At 41.7% G+C, this 21,374-nt stretch overlaps 1 protein-coding gene across 1 annotated transcript in view; it reads right to left on the bottom strand.

Annotated features, from left to right (window-relative positions):
- STX18 (syntaxin 18) overlaps nt 1-21,374 on the bottom strand; it is a 264,025-nt gene that overhangs the window by 72,332 nt on the left and 170,319 nt on the right. The window contains exons 7-8 of the mRNA XM_089677399.1: nt 21,126-21,214; nt 4,130-4,188 (exon numbers count right to left, since the gene is read on the bottom strand). Coding sequence (XP_089533525.1) covers nt 4,130-4,188; nt 21,126-21,214 — 148 coding nt within the window. The remainder of the gene's footprint in view (nt 1-4,129; nt 4,189-21,125; nt 21,215-21,374) is intronic.

Genomic DNA, 21,374 nt, shown 5'->3' with positions numbered 1-21,374 from the left:
CTGGGCCTCCGTGGGGGCTCCATCTTTTTCCTCGTAAATCCGAAACTTATATGTATACCATGTTGCCCTCTCACAGGTCTTATACATCTTGACCCCATATCTGGCACGCTTGCTGGGGAGAAATTGTTTGAATGGAAGGCTGCAAGAAAAACTAAATGAGGGACTCATCAACACAGATGTTTTGCTGAGGAGTATAGACATCTGCAAATTTTTGGTTAAGGTGAATTATGAAGGACTAAATTTTGTGGAGCCAGTCAAATTCAGGGTCACCCTGATGACGACAGAGTGTATTGTTGATAAAATGCATTATACTCTCATATCTATGCCTAGCCATGGCAGCAGAGAACACGGGCATATGATGAATCGGGTCTGTGGACCAATACAACCGCTATTAATTTTTTTTTTCGTAATGCCCATGTTGAGGGTTAGGCCAAAAAAACTTTACATTTGGAAACTGTAATAGGTTTCCATGCAAATGGTCTGGCAAGGTTTGAACCTGGGTTAGCAGTGATATACTGTTGTGCATATAAATTGCTTTGATCCACAATCAATGCATACAGATCTTTCATGAAAAACAGCTCCAAAAAATCAAGGGGAGTAATTAAATTTGCTGCTTCCACCTGAATTCTGGGTTGGGCAGTGAATGAGGAAAGTACGCATGCTGCAGTATTTGTGGGCTGCCAATCAGGATTTGCAATCACATCCAGAAGGACACTAGGGGCTCTACGGGCCTCTGTGAGAATTCTTGGTGGCTGTGGGACACTACTTGTGCTCGCCACCGCACCAGCTTGTACTGCACTTATGGGACTCGCCACGTCACCCAGTGATACTGCAGTGCTGGTATGTATAAGACCAGGATGTACTAGACCGCTGGTGCTCGCCAGTTCACCAAAAGGTAGAGGGGCACTAGTACTGGCACTCTGCTGCATATGAAAATAATGTGATTGTAACATCTCAGCAACCTGAAAATGGGGTCGATATGCCTGACCTTAGCAGTGCCGTTGCTGTCTACAGGTTTGTATTCTGAAATTCTGTCAGTGAGGCTTCCTCTTCGCTCTCATCTAACATGTTCAGACTCCTGTAGGCCTCATCACTAGAGTACCTTTCCTTTGATATTTATAGGTACCTAGTGCGACTCATGGGGAAGAGAGCACCTGGCTGTCAGGGACTGCTCGAACCGCTACAAACAAATTTACTGCCAAGTGCTAACAGAGATCTGGTCTGAATCTGCGAACACTGCGGTTTTGTGTGCAATATATCAAGTGACAGTAATCTACTGATACTGCACTTGCTGGGGGGAGAGGGAAGGAGGGGGTGGGGTAAGCGTAGGGGGCTAAATGCAGGTGCTGGGGCTGATCCCGCTAACGTTGCATTTTTGGGGACACTATACTAATGTAAACGCACGGTATAGTGCTGATCTGATCAAAGATATTGATCAGTTCAGACACTATACTGGCAATGGAGGTTTATTGTGTATGTGAGTGTGTTCCTGGCAATCAAGGGGTTAATGACGGGCAATCTGCCGCTATCTGGGACGGACGCTAATGCTATCTGAAGTCGCCGGTGACACTAATACAGTAAAGATCAAAGGGTTAAATGTGTTCTAAAAGTGTTCAAACTGTAATTGTGTGCGGTTTCAATCACACGTGTCTGCTTTCTTCTCTCTTTGGGACAGAATGCGCCCAGAGAGAGAAGATTGAATCATTTCCTGTACCTGTGTAAGTGGAAACACAGGTACAGGATGATGTCAGATAGGCCAGGGATCGATCATTCAATTCGGCCAGAACATCACTGGCCTAAATCGGATTGATCCCTTGGGCACTGAATCGCCCCCAGTCCGCGATCACCGTGGGAGTGTGAATCACGTGTATATACGTGATTTTGCGCACCCGTGCCGCCCTGTAGCAATATTTCTGCTACAGGGTGGACAGGCTGCTGTTAATCCAGAGCGAGAAAGTACTTAGTTTCACCACCTCCGCACTAGTCCTCTGCTCCCCACTGTCACTTTTTGTTAACACAGACGGCGGCTTTCTGTTCTGACTGTTTACAATTGACAGTGCATTCTTTGCAGAGCAGGGAGTGCTCACAGAGCACAGTTTCCCATCTTCGCCCTGGGCACTGTTTGACCTTGTCCCAACACTGGTAAGAAACCTAGGGTTATATTGCCATCTAGATTTCTTACTATCAAGCTGTGTCCCTCAATGGACGATAGAGGAAATAGGATTTGTATATACCAAAAAATCCTTGTTCTTGGAATTACTTGAACACAACTGAATTGTATAGAACTAGGTGGCAGGATAGCTCTAGATTGTTTTACTCTCAGGCTCTCTCCTAATGGATTATAGAGAAATTATATTTCGGTTTTTGGATTTAGAGATGTCTTAAACTCTCAGTAATTAACTAAAAGCTACACTTCTCTGATTTGCCCAAACACCATCATGCATAAATACTGTAAATGCTGAAGGGACGCTCTGAGCATGGAAACCGCTTCCTGCAAAATTTGCCACTTTTATCTGTTAATTAATCAAGAGGTTATCAGATGCATGTACAGGAAAAGAGGAAACGATTTATTGTGTCAGCTGCATATTATTTAGGGACATTGCTGTTGAGGAGTAAGAAATGAACACATTTTTCCTTGATTTAACTGCAGTCTTTATTTAAAACAGTGCACTAATCCACAACTGGTGCAATGTAACCATACACCAGCACGCTGCAATGAATGAGCCATGCATTATGCTGAAGTGTGTAACAAAAAAGGTGGAGAGTTATGAGCATAAAGGTGTGAATATGAAGCACCCTTTAACTACTTGACAAACGGGCTATAGCCGAATGACGGCTACTACAGAGCGGTTGTCCAGTTCTGAGAGGGCGTCATATGACTTCCTCCCAGAATGCGCCCCCCGCGCGCCCGGAGCTGTCTGTGATTGCTGTGTCCTATGGACACAACTTATCACAACAAGGTAAAAGGCCAATCACAGCGGCCTTTTGCCATGTGATCAACTGTGTCCAATGACACAGCTGACCACAAAGTAAATACAGTTGCTGTCAAAGCGTGAGGAAAGTACTGCCGATAACCGGCAAGTGTCACAGAGGACATCAGCACTGATAATCGGGGCACTAATTATCAGTGCCCTGATTATCAGTGCAGCCCCAAAAGTGCCCATCAGTGCCACCCATCCGTACTGCCTATCAGTGCAGCCTCATCAACGCACATCAGTGAAGGAGAACATCTACCTGTTTCTAAAATTTTATAATAGAAACAAAAAAAAAAAAACTTACTTTAGAAAAAAAAAACCCAGTGACGATTAAGAACCACCAAAAGAAAGCTCTATTTATGTGAAAACAATTATAAAAATGTCATATGGGTATAGTGTTGCATGACTGTGCAACTGTCATTCAAACTGAAACAGTGCTGAAAGCTGAAAATTGGCCTGGGCAGGAAGGGAGTAAAAGTGCCCAGTAGGCAAGTGGTTAAATGACATGGGCCAATCAACCACCCCTAGTGCACTAAATAAAAAAAATTTGAATTACTACTTGCTAAACAATAAACTGTAATATTTTAGAAATGTTACGATCCACAATTTTTAAACCTTTAGCAAATCTGAATACTAGGTAAATATAAAAGACGCAAATGAATGCAGTTCTGTATTTGTTAGAATATGATTAAATGTAGTTAAATGCAAGCAATGCCGGTGCCTCAATATGACTTGAAATCAAGCTCTTGGAGTCTCTGTGGAGCAGAAATTAGGAGGAAAGAGAAAGCAGCGCAGGGAACTAATCTGTTCATGTGCTGACAAGAATCATGCTGATGGTAGGTTTAAGCAGAGTGACAGAGAGAGGAGTTAATCACTGTGCTTCTTTTTCTTCACTGTCCAGTCACAGATTGGAATCAGAGTAGGTGGGTTGAATGATGCAGGCCATTATTTAACCCAGAAGACAGAGGACATCTAGTGGAGGAAAAGAAGTACTGCAGGGGATAGATTCAGATTAAACAGGAGTGTTGCAGCAAAGCCTACTTTTTTTTAAATCTTTCATTGGTCTCTTCATTTATTATTTCTAGCCAGAGATTCATTATTTTTTATTTAGGAATAATATATTATATCTGAATGAAGCAAAGTTATTGGTTTACCTTACTTCATCGAACAGACTGTTCATCTCGCTGACAAGTCTCTGGTTTTCCTCCTCAAACTGTTGAAAAAAAAAGAAGAAAAAAAACCATAAAAGGCGAATGCTTATTTAATGTGAATAAAATTAAAATACACCCCGTTACTAATTATTATGTAAATTATATTTTTCTCATTTACCCAAATAATTGATGTAAATAACAGTCAGCATAATTCTCCTGTTATCAACTATTAAGAGTACAATTGAAATGTTATTGAACAAACCTCCTAATGATAACAGTATTTTTGTTAAACATAAAACACTTCCAATGCACTGTTCCAAATTATTACACACAATAAGTTTCAAAACACTTTATAGGTTGTAAAGAACTGAAAATTGTCATTTGTTGTGTTTGCAGCATATTTACTGAAATCAAAAGCTATTTCAATCAAACTTTTAACAACATTTTAACTTTTTAAACATTTTAACAGGTCACGTTACATTTTAACATAGGACCCCTTATTTGATAGCAGCTTCACAAGTCTTGCATCCATTGAACTTGGGAGTTTTTGGACAGTTTCTGCTTGAATTTGTTTGCAAGATGTCAGAATAGCCTCCCAGAGCTGCTGTTTGGATGTAAACTGCCTCCCACCCTCATAGATCTTTTGCTTGAGGATGCTCCAAAGGTTCACAATAGGATTGAGGTCAGGGGGGATGGAGACCACACCGTGACTTTCTCTCCTTTTATCCCCATAGCAGCCATTGATGCAGAGGTATTCTTTGCAGCATGAGATGGTGCATTGTCATGCATGAAGATGATTTTATTACGGAAAGCATAGTTCTTCCTTCTGTACCAGGGAAGAAAGTGGTCAGTCATAAACTCTACATACTTTGCAGAGGTCATCTTTACACCTTCAGGGACCCTAAAGGTGCCGACCAGCTCTGTTCCCATGTTTCCGTCCCAAAACATGACTCCACCACCGCCTTGCTGATGTCGCAGCCTTGTTGGAACAGGGTGGCCGTCCACCAACCATCCACTACTCCATCCATCTGGACCATCCAGAGTTGCACGGCACTCATCAGTGAACAGGACTGTTTGAAAATTAGTCTTCATGTATTTTTCTGCCCAATGCAGACATTTCTGCTTGTGAGCATTGGTTAGTGGTGGCCGAATAAAAGGTTCATGCACAGTTGCAAGACTCTGGAGGACTCTACACCTTGATGTCCGTGGACTCCAGAGGCACCAGCAGCTTCAAATATCTGTTTGCTGCTATGTAATGGTATTTTAGCAGCTGCTCTCTTGATCCGATGCATGGATCTGGCAGAAATCTTCCTCAATGTGCCTTTATCTGCACGAACCCGTCTGTGCTCTGAATCAGCCACAAATCACTTAATAGTGCGATGATCACGCTTAAGTTTTCGTGAAATATCTAATGTTTTCATAGCTCGTCCAAGGCATTGAACTATTTCACTCTTTTTGGCAGCAGAAAGATCCTTTTTCTTCCCCATATTGCTAGAAAATGGTGCTCTGCTTAATAATGTGGAACACCCTCCTTTAGTAGTTTTCCCTTAAATTGGGCTCACCGGCCAATCTAATTATCACAGGTGTCCGAGATTGTTTTCAGTGATCAAAAGAGCCCTGAGACACAATGCCATCCATGAGTTAAACTGAAAAACCAAATATTTAATCTTTGTGACACTTAAATAGAATTTGCATAATAATTTGGAACAGGGTGTAAACGCACAAATTTAAAAGAAAGCTCAAGTTAGAAATGTTCAGGTAATAGTATTACAAATCCTCAATCAAACATACCAAAGTTTTTCTCAGTTCTGTTTTCATTTCCATTCTGCGTACTAACACAAGCGCAATGTAGGCTAAATTCAAGGCAAACCTCCGACATCGTTTTTATGCCTATGTCAGTTCTCAATCAAACACGAACGCTTACGATGGCTGGTGTCACAGCTGATCAAGTGAGCAGCATCACGGAAACTGCAGATCTAAAAAGGCTGAGATTTTGGTCCTGACCTATAGTCCATACATTTTGGCCAGAAGTCGACAAATTCCTATCCACTAGGTTTACCTAATATATTGCATCTGAAAAATTGTTGGGTATTTTTGGTGAATTATCTGCTACTGCACATGTCAAAGATCTATCACGTATACTGTACTTTTTGCCAAGAAAACCATCCATTTATACTGGAAAGGAACAATTTGTCCTACTCTGACCACTTGGTTTAAATTAATAAATGATAGTTTACCTCTGTACAAACTCGCCTTTGAACTAAGAAAGAAATCCCATCGCTTTGATAAACTATGGCATAAATGGGTGTCTAGCCCCCTTACCCTGACATCTTTAGATTCAGGATTTTCATCTCTTACCGTTTTCGGTATTGTAGTGGTGCTCCTCAATCAGTACCTACCCCCTCTATCAATAAATTGATCATGCTTATTATACTGTCATTTTCTTCACCATTATTGTATCTTATAGAGACAAAGGAGGCACGGATTGGTTATGTTTTTAACCTGTTTATTGTTACCTTGTATAAAAAAAAAAGTAAAATCTTTCTCAATAACAATAAAAAAAAAAAGAAAAAAAAAAAAGGATGAGATGGTCCTATCAGCGGTTTAATTTTGCTTCCAAGTAGAACTACACTTGTGTTAGAAATTGCATTATAATGGACTCTTTTTAGGTAACCGCCATTTTTAAAAATGTATTATTTAATTTACATTATATCGCTCTCTTTCTCTCAGTTCCCATATCTGACAGTCCAATACCATGCTGGGGCTGTTTCAGGGATCCTCTAATAGGTAATAGCACCCACAAAATATCTTCGTGTGAACTGGCAGTATCTTCTCCTTACTCCGTGAGAGCGGGGAAATATTGGACCCTAATGCTTCAAGCGATAGGAAGATAATTCTCCTATTTTTCTTGGAAAAACGTTGACCTATGACTAGTGTGATAGACTTTTGAAATGTGGTAGGAATTAATTTCTTAAAGTAATTCTACATCTAGTCTTTTGGCCAGAAGCCCTGAACAGATAGCAAGGTCAGGGTATTGCTACAATGCTTGGGTCTAATGTTTGCTGAAAGCTTCTGATAACTGAGGAACATCTGAGGATATGTGTTGTTCTTAAAGCATTTGCAGTATATTCACACATTGTTAATACTATCTAACGCAGGACGTATATTACCAATTTTCTCTTTCAACCACAGGTTAAAGGAACGAAAATTGCTCAAATCCCTCCTGTGGAGCATCGGGAGGTTTACCAGCCACCAGAATCCAATAATCACTGTTGGCGGCTATAGCAGCCAGAAGTGATTGAATGAAACAAATAAAAAAAAAAAAAAAAGACAGGCTGGTTGTACTAGATAGACTTCAGTACAACCAGCCTGCCTATACATGGATTGAAATTCTATTGGTTCCTGCTGAACTGGCTGAATTTTGATTTGTCTATGGCTGGCTTAAGTTTTCCTGTTGTCTCCAATGGACCAAGTTGAAGAGAGAATTGCTGCAGGTCCTAAATTCATAGAGATGTGATCAAGGATGTGCAGGTGCCTCTCTGCTTTGATGGAATATCTGTCTATAACCGGTGACAGAATAATGAACAATCACAGGCTGGCAATCAAATGTATAAAGATATCCATGGTGCTCATTAATTTATTAAGTCTCAAAACCAAAAATCTCTGGGAACTAGAGTTATTTTCTTGGCAGACGAGACATGCAAAGTTGATTTTGCCAAAAAAAAATGTCCCTGGCCCCTAGGGTTTTTTTTTCCTCTTTTGCACTGTGAATCCAGGCTCTTTTCTTTGCATACCTAAAATGGAGGGGGAGGGGCTGAGTACAATGAAACCCCTGTGCATATGTGGGGAAGTTACATTATCAGTGACTGTCCAGTGGTTGACTAGAAATGTAGTGGGACCCAAAAGTGGTGGTAGCACTTCATTTGAGGAAGGGGAAAACAGGATCCTTGAAGATACCTTCTCTAGTCCTTAGGGGTGAAGTGAGTCTAGAGGAGTGTGGTATGTTGGGTGATTATGTTTAATTTAAGATAATTTAATTTAAGAGTGTGACTCTTGACCTTTTCTACACTTTTGACTATATACCTGCTTACACACACACCTACCTCTCTTTATATGTATAATATATATCTGCCAATCTAATACTTATTTCTATGTACACTTCTAACCAAACAAGCATTCATATAGGAGACAAATATCTCTGGCAGTGAACAGCACTTGCCCTGAAAAGCACTTGGTTAAGTCTGGGTGGTAGAAAAGCAATCAGCGCTGCTGACAGCAGCCGCTATTAATCTTTAAAAATCAATTTAGCACGCAAGATTGGTCTACAGGAATAAAACGGATATCCAAAAAGTGCAGATTCGTCATCTGGAAGGATTACTGTAAGTGTATGAGGAAGATGTATCAGCCTTTGATATAACATATAATCTTTGCATATCCACTTCCCGCTCCAGACAGGCAGCCGTGACAAGTCATTGTACTAGTAATAAACCTGCAAACACACTATTTGTATATATTCATTTACCAAGCTGAAATCACAGACGTTTAACACACCAGCCTTCTGTATGCAGACAGGCAATAGCAGAGAAGAGACAGACATTTTCTATTTTTTTATGGCTTATATCTATGAATATTATTAGAAGGTGTGACTAGTGCCAGTAAGGTCAATGCTTCTAGTATACAATTCAAAGCGTATTAAAACTGCTGTGTGAACATAGTCAGCTTGTTAGCTAGGAAGACAAACCCCCATCACTGTGATGACCATCCTCAATGGTGAGGCATGTGAAGTGGTTGGACCAAGTGCCAACTTCCTTTTTGAAGATGGGATATTAGAGCACCGAAGGTTCTGGAGCTCCTAGTGTGCATTAAAAGGTAATAGACTTTGCAGGCATCTAGATACATCTGCTATTCCACCCCAGCGGCAATTTACTATACTGGAACTTCGTACAAATGCACTTAGGGCTTGTTTAGATGTGCTTTAACGTTTAAGAGCTTGTTCACATTAGCAGTTGAGGGACTACAAAGCCCTGCAGTTGAGCCGTGTTTTTACACCCCCCCCCCCAAACTGGGAGTGTACACATGCCGTGGCTGCGATCCTTTGCTTCACAGCAGGAATTATACCACCTGTCGCTTTTGACGGGTGCTCTCCAAGTGCCCCGCAACTACATGCAATGCAATGCTAGTATTGGGTTCAAAAGCCTAAAGTGGGTGACGAGGAGGCATTGCATCGCCTCCTCACTGCCTGTAGAATGCTTTCTGAAAAATGATTCAAATGCAGAATGCTCTTCAGAGATCAAAGCACATATGAAGGAGCCTTAGATACCCTGGACTCCTATTATTGCCCCTGTTGTGTTAAGATGTGCTATTGACGAATTTTGCTCATGCTTTTGACATGTTTGGGTTGCGTTAAATAATGCTTTCCAGATGCCTCCTCTGTATTAGTTTTCTACTACATGGATTCTTGTACTATCATCTTGGCTAGTAAAACTTTCCAAGTGTGCTGTAAATGCCATGGGAGGGCATTTACACTGATACGAAAGGAGGCGTTTGGTAAGCGGTAAAGCCAGCTGAACTGTACGTCAGATAAACCTTGGCACCCGGCAAATGCGATCATGTAAACAACACTGTCCACTGTAATGTACATAATTGACAGAGCATTGATAGGCATTCGTGAGGCTTCAAAAGCATAGATAAAATGCAAGTATAAACTTAGCCTTAAAAATTTTGAAATTGCAACATTGTTCAACTGATCTCTTTTATTAAAGAATATGTAAACCCAATATATTCCTGATATGTGCCTGCTGTACCATTTACTTGTATGAAAAAGTACCGTTCTCTTTGTTTTGCTTCCTTTATGTGAAATCCCTGGTGTTACTACCTTTTGCTTTCCTGACCATGAGAGCACAGTGTGGTCATTTCTCTAGCTGTGCTGGGAACTCAGCCTGTTCTCCAATGATCAGACTTGTCCTGACACCTCCCCCCTGCAAAGTCATTCACTGGGAAGTTCATGGTAATGCTGTTTCTCCTCCCCCAGCTCTTATGCAGATGAGAACATAGGGTGATGAGAGAGAATGTGATCACTTTTGAAAAAAGGACAAAAAAGTATTTACAATTTATATCTATACTCAAATTGTTTGCCTTTCATTTCTATTTTAAACTGAATGGGTTGTTTTGCAAGGTGAGGGTTTACATATACTTTAACACAATATCATTTTGTTTTGGGTGTGTCAGAGCGACACTTCTCTCACTGTCCCGGAGGATTTTGCTGTGCTACAGAGTAAAAGGGATTACATGCTGGGTCACCAACCCTCACTGACACTTTGCATTAGCAAGCTCTGACACAGAATAAAAAGAGATTAAATAAGAGACGCAGACGATCTGGCTCCAGTCACAAACTGTAACCACCACCTTCATCACTGGGCAATTCAAATGGAAAGTATAACAGACAGAACTGCAGTAAATTATGTATCTAAATCTTAAACACTGTAAACTAGGAGTCATTGCTTTAGCAGAAATCCAGGCAAAGATGAAAAACCCATAAATCAGATTAAAAGAGCAACTCTCAATAAATGGTGATAGATGTGGCTCACTTGATAGACTGATATACTGCATTTGTTCTTGAAGGATAAGTTCACCTTTTAGAAAAAAATTAATGCACATTTTTTGCAAGCAAAAAAATATGCATTTATTATTTTTGTCTGTAGGAGCCTTTAAAGCATTGGTGCCATGCAGGTCTCCTGCAGATCTGTCAGAATATCTGCTTGCTTGTACGAGATACATCCTGTATGAGCAAGCAGATATACTGACTGCAAGAATTAATGATCGGCGCTCCACAGCACCATGGTAGTTCATTGAGGACTACAAACTGACAGCCACTAAGGCTGCTGTGACATGTCTCTCATTCACAGAATGCTGTAAATGAGTGACGTGGCAGCAACGTTTTTTTTTTTATTTGACAGGTAGCGGGGGAGGGGGGAGAGAAGTTCCCCTGCTAGCTGTCAAAGCAGAAATTGGGGGGTGAGCGGGGGGTGGTCATATCGTAACATGTTACACCCTAAGGTGAACTTATCCTTTAAGAAAGGCAAAACATGTACTTGATTGCCTTGTTGCCTGTAAGTCATTTTCAAGCTGACCCTTCCTCTGGGTCAGCCTTTCTCAACCGGGGTGCTGTCTGGGTCTGTCAGGGATGTCGCAGTGTCCTGGTTGAGAAAAGCTGAATGACTGAGAAGCTAACTGGCTTCCCTGCCTCTGTGCTGAACTGCAGACTGGGAGCTGGATTAGGGCTGTAATGGGCAGAGCCATTGACAGGGGAAGGCTGCTTCCTGAGTTCACCCAGCCTGTCCCGCTTCCTTCTACAATTCAGGATAGTGAAAACAAGTATTTTACCCAGAAGTTTCAGCCCATGAACACACCAGCCAGGAACAGTAAAGGTGGCCAGACATACAAACATCCAGGTGTTTTCAGGACACAGCAGTCCTTAAAAGTTTGTTTCAACAGATGGGGCAGGGGCGGACTGACAACTCATGGGGCCCCCGGGCAATAGGGGATCATAGGGCCCCTGTGTCCTTGCCCAACCTCAAAAAAGCCTATGAAAAAAGGTACCAGGGACATCGCATAGGGCCCCCAACTGACCCCGGGCCCTTGGGCAGTGCCCACGTTTCCAAATGGTCAGTCCATCGCTGGGATGGGGAGAGGAGATGGGAGCAGAAGAGAATATGTAGCCAAATACCAAGCAGCATCAGTTTATTGGGAAGGGAGCCACCTTTAATTATACCTTTGAAAGTACTGTAAACTGCGAATGTTATTTTTTTTTGTTTTTGCACATTTATCATTTTCTGTGTGTATTTTTAAATGGTATATATTTTCTCTAAACCACAACTGCATGCATTTGGAAAAACAAATTTGTACAATTGAAATTAGCAATGAAAAAAATGGATTTTTTTTCTGCATGAGTTTTATAAAAGTGACTCTGCTATACAATAGCAGTAAAATATCCCATATCTATAAAAGATCCCTAAGCTTTTTCAAAAGATGTATGTACGTGTGTGTATATGAGTATATGTATGTACCGTATTTGCCGGCGTATAAGGCGACTGGGCGTATAAGACGACCCCCTACTTCTCCTGTTAAAATATAGCGTTTGAGCTATACTCGCCGTATAAGACTACCCCTCTTCCAACGCACACCAAATAAAAATGAAAAAACATCAGATTTGATTTCAATATGGTATGCTATTTCAGTATGGTATTCCAATGATGGGGTGCTATTCCTCCCACTGACACCAATGATGGGGCGCGATTCCTCGCTCTGACACCAATGATGGGGCACTATTCCTCCCACTGATACCAATGATGAGGCACTATTTCATCCACTGACACCAATAATGGGGCACTATTCCTCCCACTGATACCAATGATGGGACACTATTCCTCCCACTGACACCAATGATGGTGCCCCATCATTAGTGTCAGTGTGTGAGGAATAGTGTCCCATCATTAGTGTCAGTGAGAGGAATAGTGCCCCATCATTGGTGTCAGTGGGAAGAATCGTGCCCCATCATTGGTGTCAGTGGGAGGAATAGCGCCCCATCATTGGTGTCAGTGGGAGGAATAGCGCCCCATCATTGGTATCAGTGGAAGGAATAGTGCCCCATCGTTGGTATCAGTGGCGGGAAAAGTGCCCCATCATTGGTATCAGTGGGGAGAATAGTGCCCCATCATTGGTGTCAGTGGGGGGGGGGAATAGTGCCCCATCGTTGGTGTCAGTGGGGAGGAACAGTGCCTCATCGTTGGTGTCAGTGTGGAGGAGGAATAGTGCCTCATCGTTGGTGTCAGTGGGGGGAGGAATAGTGCCCCATCATTGGTGTCATTGGGGAGGAGGAATAGTGCCCCATTATTGGTGTCATTGGGGGAAGAATAGTGCCCCATCGTTGGTGTCAGTGGGGGAGGAACAGTGCCTCATCGTTGGTGTCAGTGGGGGAGGAACAGTGCCCCATCGTTGGTGTCAGTGGGGGAGAGGAATAGTGCCAAGAGTGTCACAGCATGGTACTGCTGCACACTTACTGGCCGCTCCCTCGCTCGATTTTCGCGGGGCCGCTCGGCTCTGCCTCCTCGCCAGTGATTGGTCGCCTGTGTGCCTTTCCAGTGCTGGCGCCCAATCACCGGTGAGGAGGCGGAGCCCAGCGGCCGCGCGACCATCGAGCGGCCGAACTGAAAGAAGGAGCAGCCGCACTTCCTGGACCGGATCGTCGTGGGACCGGAGCCAGGTAAAGTACAGCAGCCCCCTGCCCGCCCCTGTACTTAGTGTCCCTTCCGCCACCGCGCCACCCCTCGAAAAAGTGCCGCCCTGACACCGGCTCGCCGTATACCGGCGTATAAGACGACCCCTGACTTTTCAGAAGATTTTCATGGGTTAAAAAGTCATCTTATACGCCAGCAAATACGTATGTATGTGAGTTTATGTATCTATGTGTATGTATGTATGTGGTTATGTATGTTTATATGCGTGCATGTGTGTATTCATGTCTGTACCTTACTGTAAGGCCTCATTCACACAGGCGTACTTAAACATATGCCTATGGGAGGGCCATGTTTACCCACACCTGGATGCACAGATGTTCCATGCATTCCCATGCAGGCAATCCCATTCATGTCAATTGGGACAAAGCTGCTGCACGGACACAGCTGCTGCTCCCAATATCCATGTTGGTGCAGAAAAAGTAAGGTTAAGGGACCCGTACCCATAAAGATGTTAAATTGGGGAACAAATATAAGATGAACAAACCGCTCCAGATAAGTGAGCCATCCACCCCTCTGAGCATCAGCAGGTGCTGGTCCGATCCATGAACGCAGTAACATGATAAAGCAATGAAGGTTGACTGCACTCCATTGATGTATCAGATAAAATTTACATTTATTGACTCTTCATATAAAATCAACAAAGGTCACAACCCCAGTATGAGGACAGAGAAATGTTAACGCGTTTCACAGAAAATCCTGTGTTTAGCCATAAATAATTTAGCCTGATTGTGGATTAGCTTAAATAATTCAGTAAACAGCTGACCACAATCAAAGATGCAGATCCTCCCACTGATTAGATCCAGAAATGATCTAGAATGAACCATCAGCAGCAGTATCACTAACATATACAAGGAAACAAATATTATAAAACATAATTACAGGCATATAAAACCACTGATGAATAAATATCTAGTCACACCTGAAAAATATAAACATACTAATATATACAGTATAGTGAGGTTACCTGTAAACTAAATGTAAATTAAACCTCCTAATACAGGTGAAACTCGAAAAATTTGGATATTGTGCAAAAGTTCATTTTTCCGGAATGCAACTTAAAAGGTGAAATATATGAGATAGACTCATTACATGCAAAGCAAGATAGTTCAAGCCGTGATTTGTCATAATTGTGATGATTATGGCTGACAGCTCATGAAAACCCCAAATCCACAATCTCTGAAAATTAGAATATTACATGCAATCAATAAAACAAGGATTGTACATAGAACAATATCGGACCTCTGAAAAGTATAGGCATGCATATGTTCTCAGTACTTGGTTTGGGCCCCTTTTGCAGCAATTACTGCTTCAATGTGGCGTGGCATGGAAGGTATCAGCCTGTGGCACTGCTGAGGTGTTATGGAAGACCAGGATGCTTCAATAGCGGCCTTCAGCTCTTCTGCATTGTTCAGTCTCATGTCTCTCATCTTTCTCTTGGCAATGCCCCATAGATTCTCTATGGGGTTCAGGTCAGGCGAGTTTGCCGGCCAATCAAGCACAGTAATCCCATGGTCATTGAACCAGGTTTTGGTGCTTTTGGCAGTGTGCGCAGGTGCCAAGTCCTGCTGGAAAATGAAGTCAGCATCCCCATAAAGCTCGTCTGCGGAAGGAAGCATGAAGTGCTCCAAAATCTCCTGGCAGACGGCTGCATTGACCCTGGACTTAATGAAGCACAGTGGACAAACATCAGCAGATGACATTGCTCCCCAAATCAACACAGACTGTGGAAACTTCACACTGGACTTCAAGCAGTGTGTACCTCTCCATTCTTCCTCCATACTCTGGGTCCTTGGTTTCCAAATGAGATGCAAAAATTGCTCTCATCAAAAAAGAGGACTTTGGACCACTGAGCAACAGACCAGGTCTGGTTTTCTTTAGCCCAGGTAAGACGCTTCTGACATTGTTTGTTGTTCAGGAGCGGCTTGACAAGAGGAATACGACATTTGAAGCCCATGTCCAGGATCCGTCTGTGTGTGGTGCCTCTTGATGCACTGACTCCAGCCTCAGTCCACTCCTTGTGAAAGTCCCCAAGACTTTTGAATGGCCTTTTCCTAACAATCCTCTCCAGGCTGCGGTCATCCCTGCTACTTGTGCACCTTTTTCTTCCACACTTTTCCCGTCCACATAACTTTCAATTAATGTGCTTTGATACAGCACTTTGGGAGCATCCAACTTCTTTTGCAATTACCTTTTGAGGCTTTCCCTCCTTATGGAGGGTGTCAATGATGGTTTTCTGCACAATTGTCAGGTCAGCAGTCTTTCCCATGATTATGATTTCTACTGAACCAGACTGAGAGACCATTTAAAGGCTCAGGAACCCTTTGCAGGTGTTATGGCCTAATTAGCTGATTAGAGTGGGACACTTTGAGCCTAGAATATTGCACCTTTTCACAATATTCTCATTTTCTGAGATTGTGGATTTGGGGTTTTCAAGAGCTGTAAGCCATAATCATCACAATTATGACAAATCACGGCTTCAACTATCTTGCTTTGCATGTAATGAGTCTATCTCATATATTAGTTTCACCTTTTAAGTTGCATTACTGAAACAAATGAACTTTTGCACGATATTCTAATTTTTTTAGTTTAACCTGTATATGGGGAAATAATATAAAAAGCAAAAACCGGGAGTTTCCACTCCCTTGCACAGCACAGCAAGGGAGAGGAAACACTCCCCGTTTTGCTTTTAATATTATTACCCCATATATTAGGAGGTTTAATTTACATTTAGTTTATAGTCAACCCCTCTATACGTATTGGCATGTATATGCTTTTCAGGTGCAACTAGATATTTATTCACCATTGGTTTTATATGCCTGTAATCATGTTTTAGAGTATTTATGTTTGTTTCCTTGTACAGTATATGTTAGTGATACTGCCGCTGATGGTTTACTCTAGATCATTTTTTGGGCCACAACATCATTACAAGGTAAGGCAAACAACAAAGGGAATATAACTACACTAATACTTAGTTAAAACAACAAAAAATTTGAATGTGTACAATACCTTTAAAGTTAATAACTTTTCACCAAGTTCACTGTATGGATAATTTATGTATTTATGTACATTGTGATCTAATCCCATCCTAAACACCTCTTTTTCAAGGGATAATAAATTCAATTCAGATAATCTCTCCTCATAGCCAAGGTCCTCCTCTTTTTTTTTTTTTTTAAGCTATCATCAAGTAGCTGTGAGTCTGAATCCAACGGGAAGAAGACTGGGAGAAGATGGAAGCAGCCTCAACAAACAGGAGCACTGACACCAGCACTGGAGGGGATTGCTTGCAAGGTAAGTTTCTCATAATGTACCAATGTGTTGTGCATTCTAGCACATAACGAAAAGCTCTAGGCCCATTTCTAATAACATTTTTTTTTTGGAGGTTTAATTCCACTTTAAGTCAATGATTTATCAGAACACCCTGATCCTTTTCTATTACTGACTTCCCCTAATTGTACTCCCTCTAGACTGTACAATGCATGCATATATTTTTAGCCATCCCAACTGCATAACTATTTTGCAATATTAAGTTTCCGCACAATCTCTATGCACCCCAAAAAACATTGCATCTGTCTCCAGCCCCTTCTTTCCCCTAAAAATGGATATTTTTTTTTTTTATTTTCTCTTTTTGTCTGCTGCAGAGCAGCACCTCCACCTGTCTGGGCGAGAATTATGTTGTTCCTGATCTACATGTAAGCAGATGTGTTGAGGGGCTCTGCCTGGCCTTCAGTATCTCTGCACATGTGCATCACATGTATGCCCAAACACAATTAGGTTAGGAAAGTACAAGATTGTGTTCCGCAAGAGAACGTTCCATGCCTTCCAAGTCATGCCGTGTTCATGCACCCGCACAGATATGCCTCAGGCCTCTGCCAGGTTCCCGAGGATGGGCACAGCGCATCAGCACATGTGCACATGCGCAGGACTATGACAATCGCGGCGTCAGACCCCTGACCTTCTCACCAAACTCGTGACCGAAGGACTAGCCAATCTGAAACAGCAATGTCACGTGCGTAACAATGCCACACCCAGCTGCACCCTGCACAACGATTTTCCAGCTCACTGGACCTCCAATTGAAACACCAGCAGCCTGAATGCGATTGTTACTGGGTCAGTTTAATTACGCAATTAACCCTTCACACTGCCACCACCTCTTTTTTGTACAGAGAAAGAGGAAACTCGGCAATACCAGCAATAACACTATAATGGTTGAGATAATCATCTGTATAGCACTGTCACTGCAGACAGGTTATACAGAGGGTTAAACAAACACGGTAGCACTCTTTTAGAGGCAGGAATTCGTAAATTGCATTAAGGAGCTTTAGAAACAGTTCAACAACAAGATTTATTACTAAAAGGTCAAAAGGGTGCAATAAAAATATTTACAGAAAAAAGATGTAACCGATATATATATATATAAATATACAGAGAACAATAGCACAGCAAAAAGGTAACAGAAAGGAGGTTAAAGGGTTAAAGTACTTTCCAATCAGCCTTGGGTTAAGCAGATCAGGTTTCAGAGCGAAAGGGCACGTCTCCCAAGTTGGTTCTGATGTTAAAAGGGAGAATTCTTCAACTTAACTCTCTTAGGCCTGACAGCCCATTTTGTAGTCCCCCAGCAGGGGGTGTCTCTAAAGCCAAGGACCAATGCTTCATTTAGGGAGGGAAGGTCTGGGCGTAGACCTAAACTAGAGCCAAAATCTCTCATAGTTCATATTTTGGCTCATAACTTTTCCTATGCACAAGTGACATTCCACCCGTGGGTAGATTACTATGCAGACGCATCTGAGGAATGAAATACATATTGAAGGGTTCAAGAGATGTAATTTTCTGCTGTCCTTGGTATTCCAGTAAGGGAGTGTGACTTATCAAACTGTTTGTCTTCTCATGGGCAATCTGAAGATAGGCCTGGTTTATATGTAAGTCTCTCATATTCCAAGATATGAGGCATAGGGGAAAAATGGATTTTAAAAGTGTTATCTAGTCTCTACTCCTCTGAAATGTGTTTGAACTCAGGGGAAGGCTTGGGTGATCTTTTTACGATGTGCTACATTGCACAAGTTCTTTGGACAGCAAGGCCCCAGCTCCCTTGGGGGTTTTATAGCTCGGGGCTTCCTGCTGTGCTCTGGCCTCCTGTGACATTGCCAACATACAGGCCATATGTCATTGTGGCTGAACAGAGAGGAAGAATGAGAATGATGGGGATATGTTTGTACAAGATGGAGGATCCTTTCCCAAGACGGAGATTGGAGCCATAATGGTTGAACCGCGTCCATCTCTATGGGAATGATTGCTACAAGGACCATCAAAGATGGTGGCACCAGTAAGGGGTGGGGCCAGCAGTAAGAAGACTGATGTTCCTCTTTAATTTTTGAGTTGCTGCACTGTACCATGCCTTCCAAAGTCTGAGGTGTTCAAAGCACTAAACAATTCCTACTTTATCCTTATCCATCCACTATATGAAAAAAACATTGGCTTTAGATACCTTAATGCTGGACCCCAGCTTTAAAAAAAAAAAAAAAAACACAACAAAAACCAGTGCACCCCCATCTCTCTTCTCCCCCAATGCCCACATTAAATTGTATGAGAGTACAGACATAAATATAATACAGCAGGTAGACAAACTGTAAAATGCCCTCTAGCTTTCTTTAAAGCGTGCGTCAATCACTTCTGCAGTCCACCTCCTCTTTCACAGCAATCAGTAGGTTCTCCTACTGGAAAGCCAATATTAGGATTCAGCTGGTGTGTAGGATAATGGTCTCTTCTTATAAAGAAAGATTACAGAAAATGAAGCATAGCACTGTTGAAGTATCATCTTAGTGCATTTTTAACATCTGTAGAGACTAAATGTAGGATTTCATATCTGCACAGAGTTATAACCCACTGCAAGGGGAGTATAGTAGTTACAGTTCAAGCTGGTTTCTAAATAAACATCCATTTGGCAGACAGTGCACCATACCACTCCAGAAGGAGGTCAGATAGATAAATTATAATATTTCCAGCTTTCGACAAATTAAAATGAGAGATAACCATCTCCTATTCTGCTTTGTCTGTTCCAGCATCACATATTACAAAAGACAGGCTCAGTCAATTCTGCTGCTTTTACAAACCTTTATCCTTTGTAGTGGAACAATAGGCACAGAACTGAGGATTGGTGTGTCTGTACAGATAACAGCTGCACTCGGATTCAGGAAATAGTTGCAAAGATTAAAGGAAAAATAACAGCGATCGTAAGGAATTTAAAGTAGGCAAATGGTTATAGATGCCCATGATTCAACTGCTCTCATCAGGAAAAACAATGTTTCTGCCTCTTCCATCTGGATGGAAATTTGGCCTGGCCAAGGATTTAGGTTTATGAATCTGCAGGGTATGTTGGGGCTGCTTAAAATACTAAAATAATGATCAGAACAAGATTTTTAAACAATCCAATTGATAACTTTCCCAAGAATAGACAGCTAACAGGCAGCTTAAACAAAAAACACAAGGTCAATGCACCATCTGGCCAAAAACTACAAGAACAGTTGGCACTGATTTCTTATATGTGGGTACCCTACATTTTACCTTGATGCTGCCTACACACTGTGCTACATACACACAGGGTAACTTGGTTCTGGCTTAATCAAAGCCAAAATCAGGCATTTCCAGTAACATGAGGTGTAGTCATGTAAGACTTTTCTAGGGCTAATGATGCACATTTAGGACTCTTGAAAGCTGTTAACGCACACAAAAATGTGCTAACTTAACAGTGCCAATTCCTCCCCGTTTCCATGCATGTACTATGTGTGTTCCTTGACTGAGCTGCTAGGGATATCACAACTGGTTTGAAGAGCAGCAGATGTCTCATCACCTCCCGTACTCACTCTTATGTCATGTTCTCAGATAACCCTGGTTGCCCTCTGATGTTTAAGTCCATCAGTCAGCTGTCCATATGCATAGATTATTTTTTCACAGGCTGAGAAAAAAAAATCAGATTGCTCCATTCAGGGTAAATTGTGCAAATGGATAAATCTTTCAATTTGGCCATTATATTTTGAAAGTTGGCCCTGTTGGCTGTCAAAATACCTGAACAGCAGCTGTATCTGATTGGATGCAGCTGCTGTTCAGCCAACTATTTTCCATTCAGCTCCTTCAATTTTTCAATCAAGGAAGTTGGATAGGAGGGGGCTGAAAGGGTCCCCTACTATGTGGATTGTAGCCAGTTCATCAAGAACCAGAATTAAATGTTTGGACAGCTTTAGAAATCTTTGTTTTTTTTACTTTGTTAGACATGCATTTCTTTTGAATTTTCTGTTGCTATTCTGTCTCTCAGTGTTACAATACACCTACCATTCGATTTTTAGACTGATCATTTCTTTGTGAGTGGGCAAACATTCAAAATCAGCAGGGGATCAAATACTTATTTCCTTCACTGTATGCATGGCAACCAATAGGCTTCTATTTTCAGCATGTTCGGTTAAGTTTTCGAAATTAAACATTGAATCTGTCTGGTTGCCATGCACAGCTGCTCCAGTTTTGATAAATTCCCCTCAATGTTCCAATTTCAGCACTCACATGAGAACAAGCTTCAATGTTATATTTGAAAATCTGACTGCACCTGGATATAAGAAAACCAAAGGTGTTGTGAAAGCACAGAAAAATACCATACCTTACGTTTGTACTAAGAAATTAATGTAAAATGAAAACAAATGACCTGGAAATAAAATTACCATTTGAATCTCCTCTGGGGACAATTCATCTTCACCTAGACTGTCATCCCATAGACCTGAAGTGCTCTGAGCGTCAGACACCGTCCTTTCTGTCCGGGGGGAAAGGGAATGTAAAGATGGTTAGTTCATGATGCTGAACTTGTTGTATCAGCTTTTCATGCCTAGGAATTAATTAAATCTATACATATAACCATATAATTATGAATGTTTTTAGCATAATGTACACTAGCTAATTTGGAAAGTGCAGTT

This window comes from Staurois parvus, unplaced genomic scaffold (assembly GCF_062004578.1).
Source record: "Staurois parvus isolate SC_StPar_1 unplaced genomic scaffold, SC_StPar_1.0 ptg000186l, whole genome shotgun sequence".
Lineage (NCBI taxonomy): Eukaryota > Metazoa > Chordata > Amphibia > Anura > Ranidae > Staurois > Staurois parvus.
This window is presented reverse-complemented; position numbering and strand designations above follow the sequence as displayed.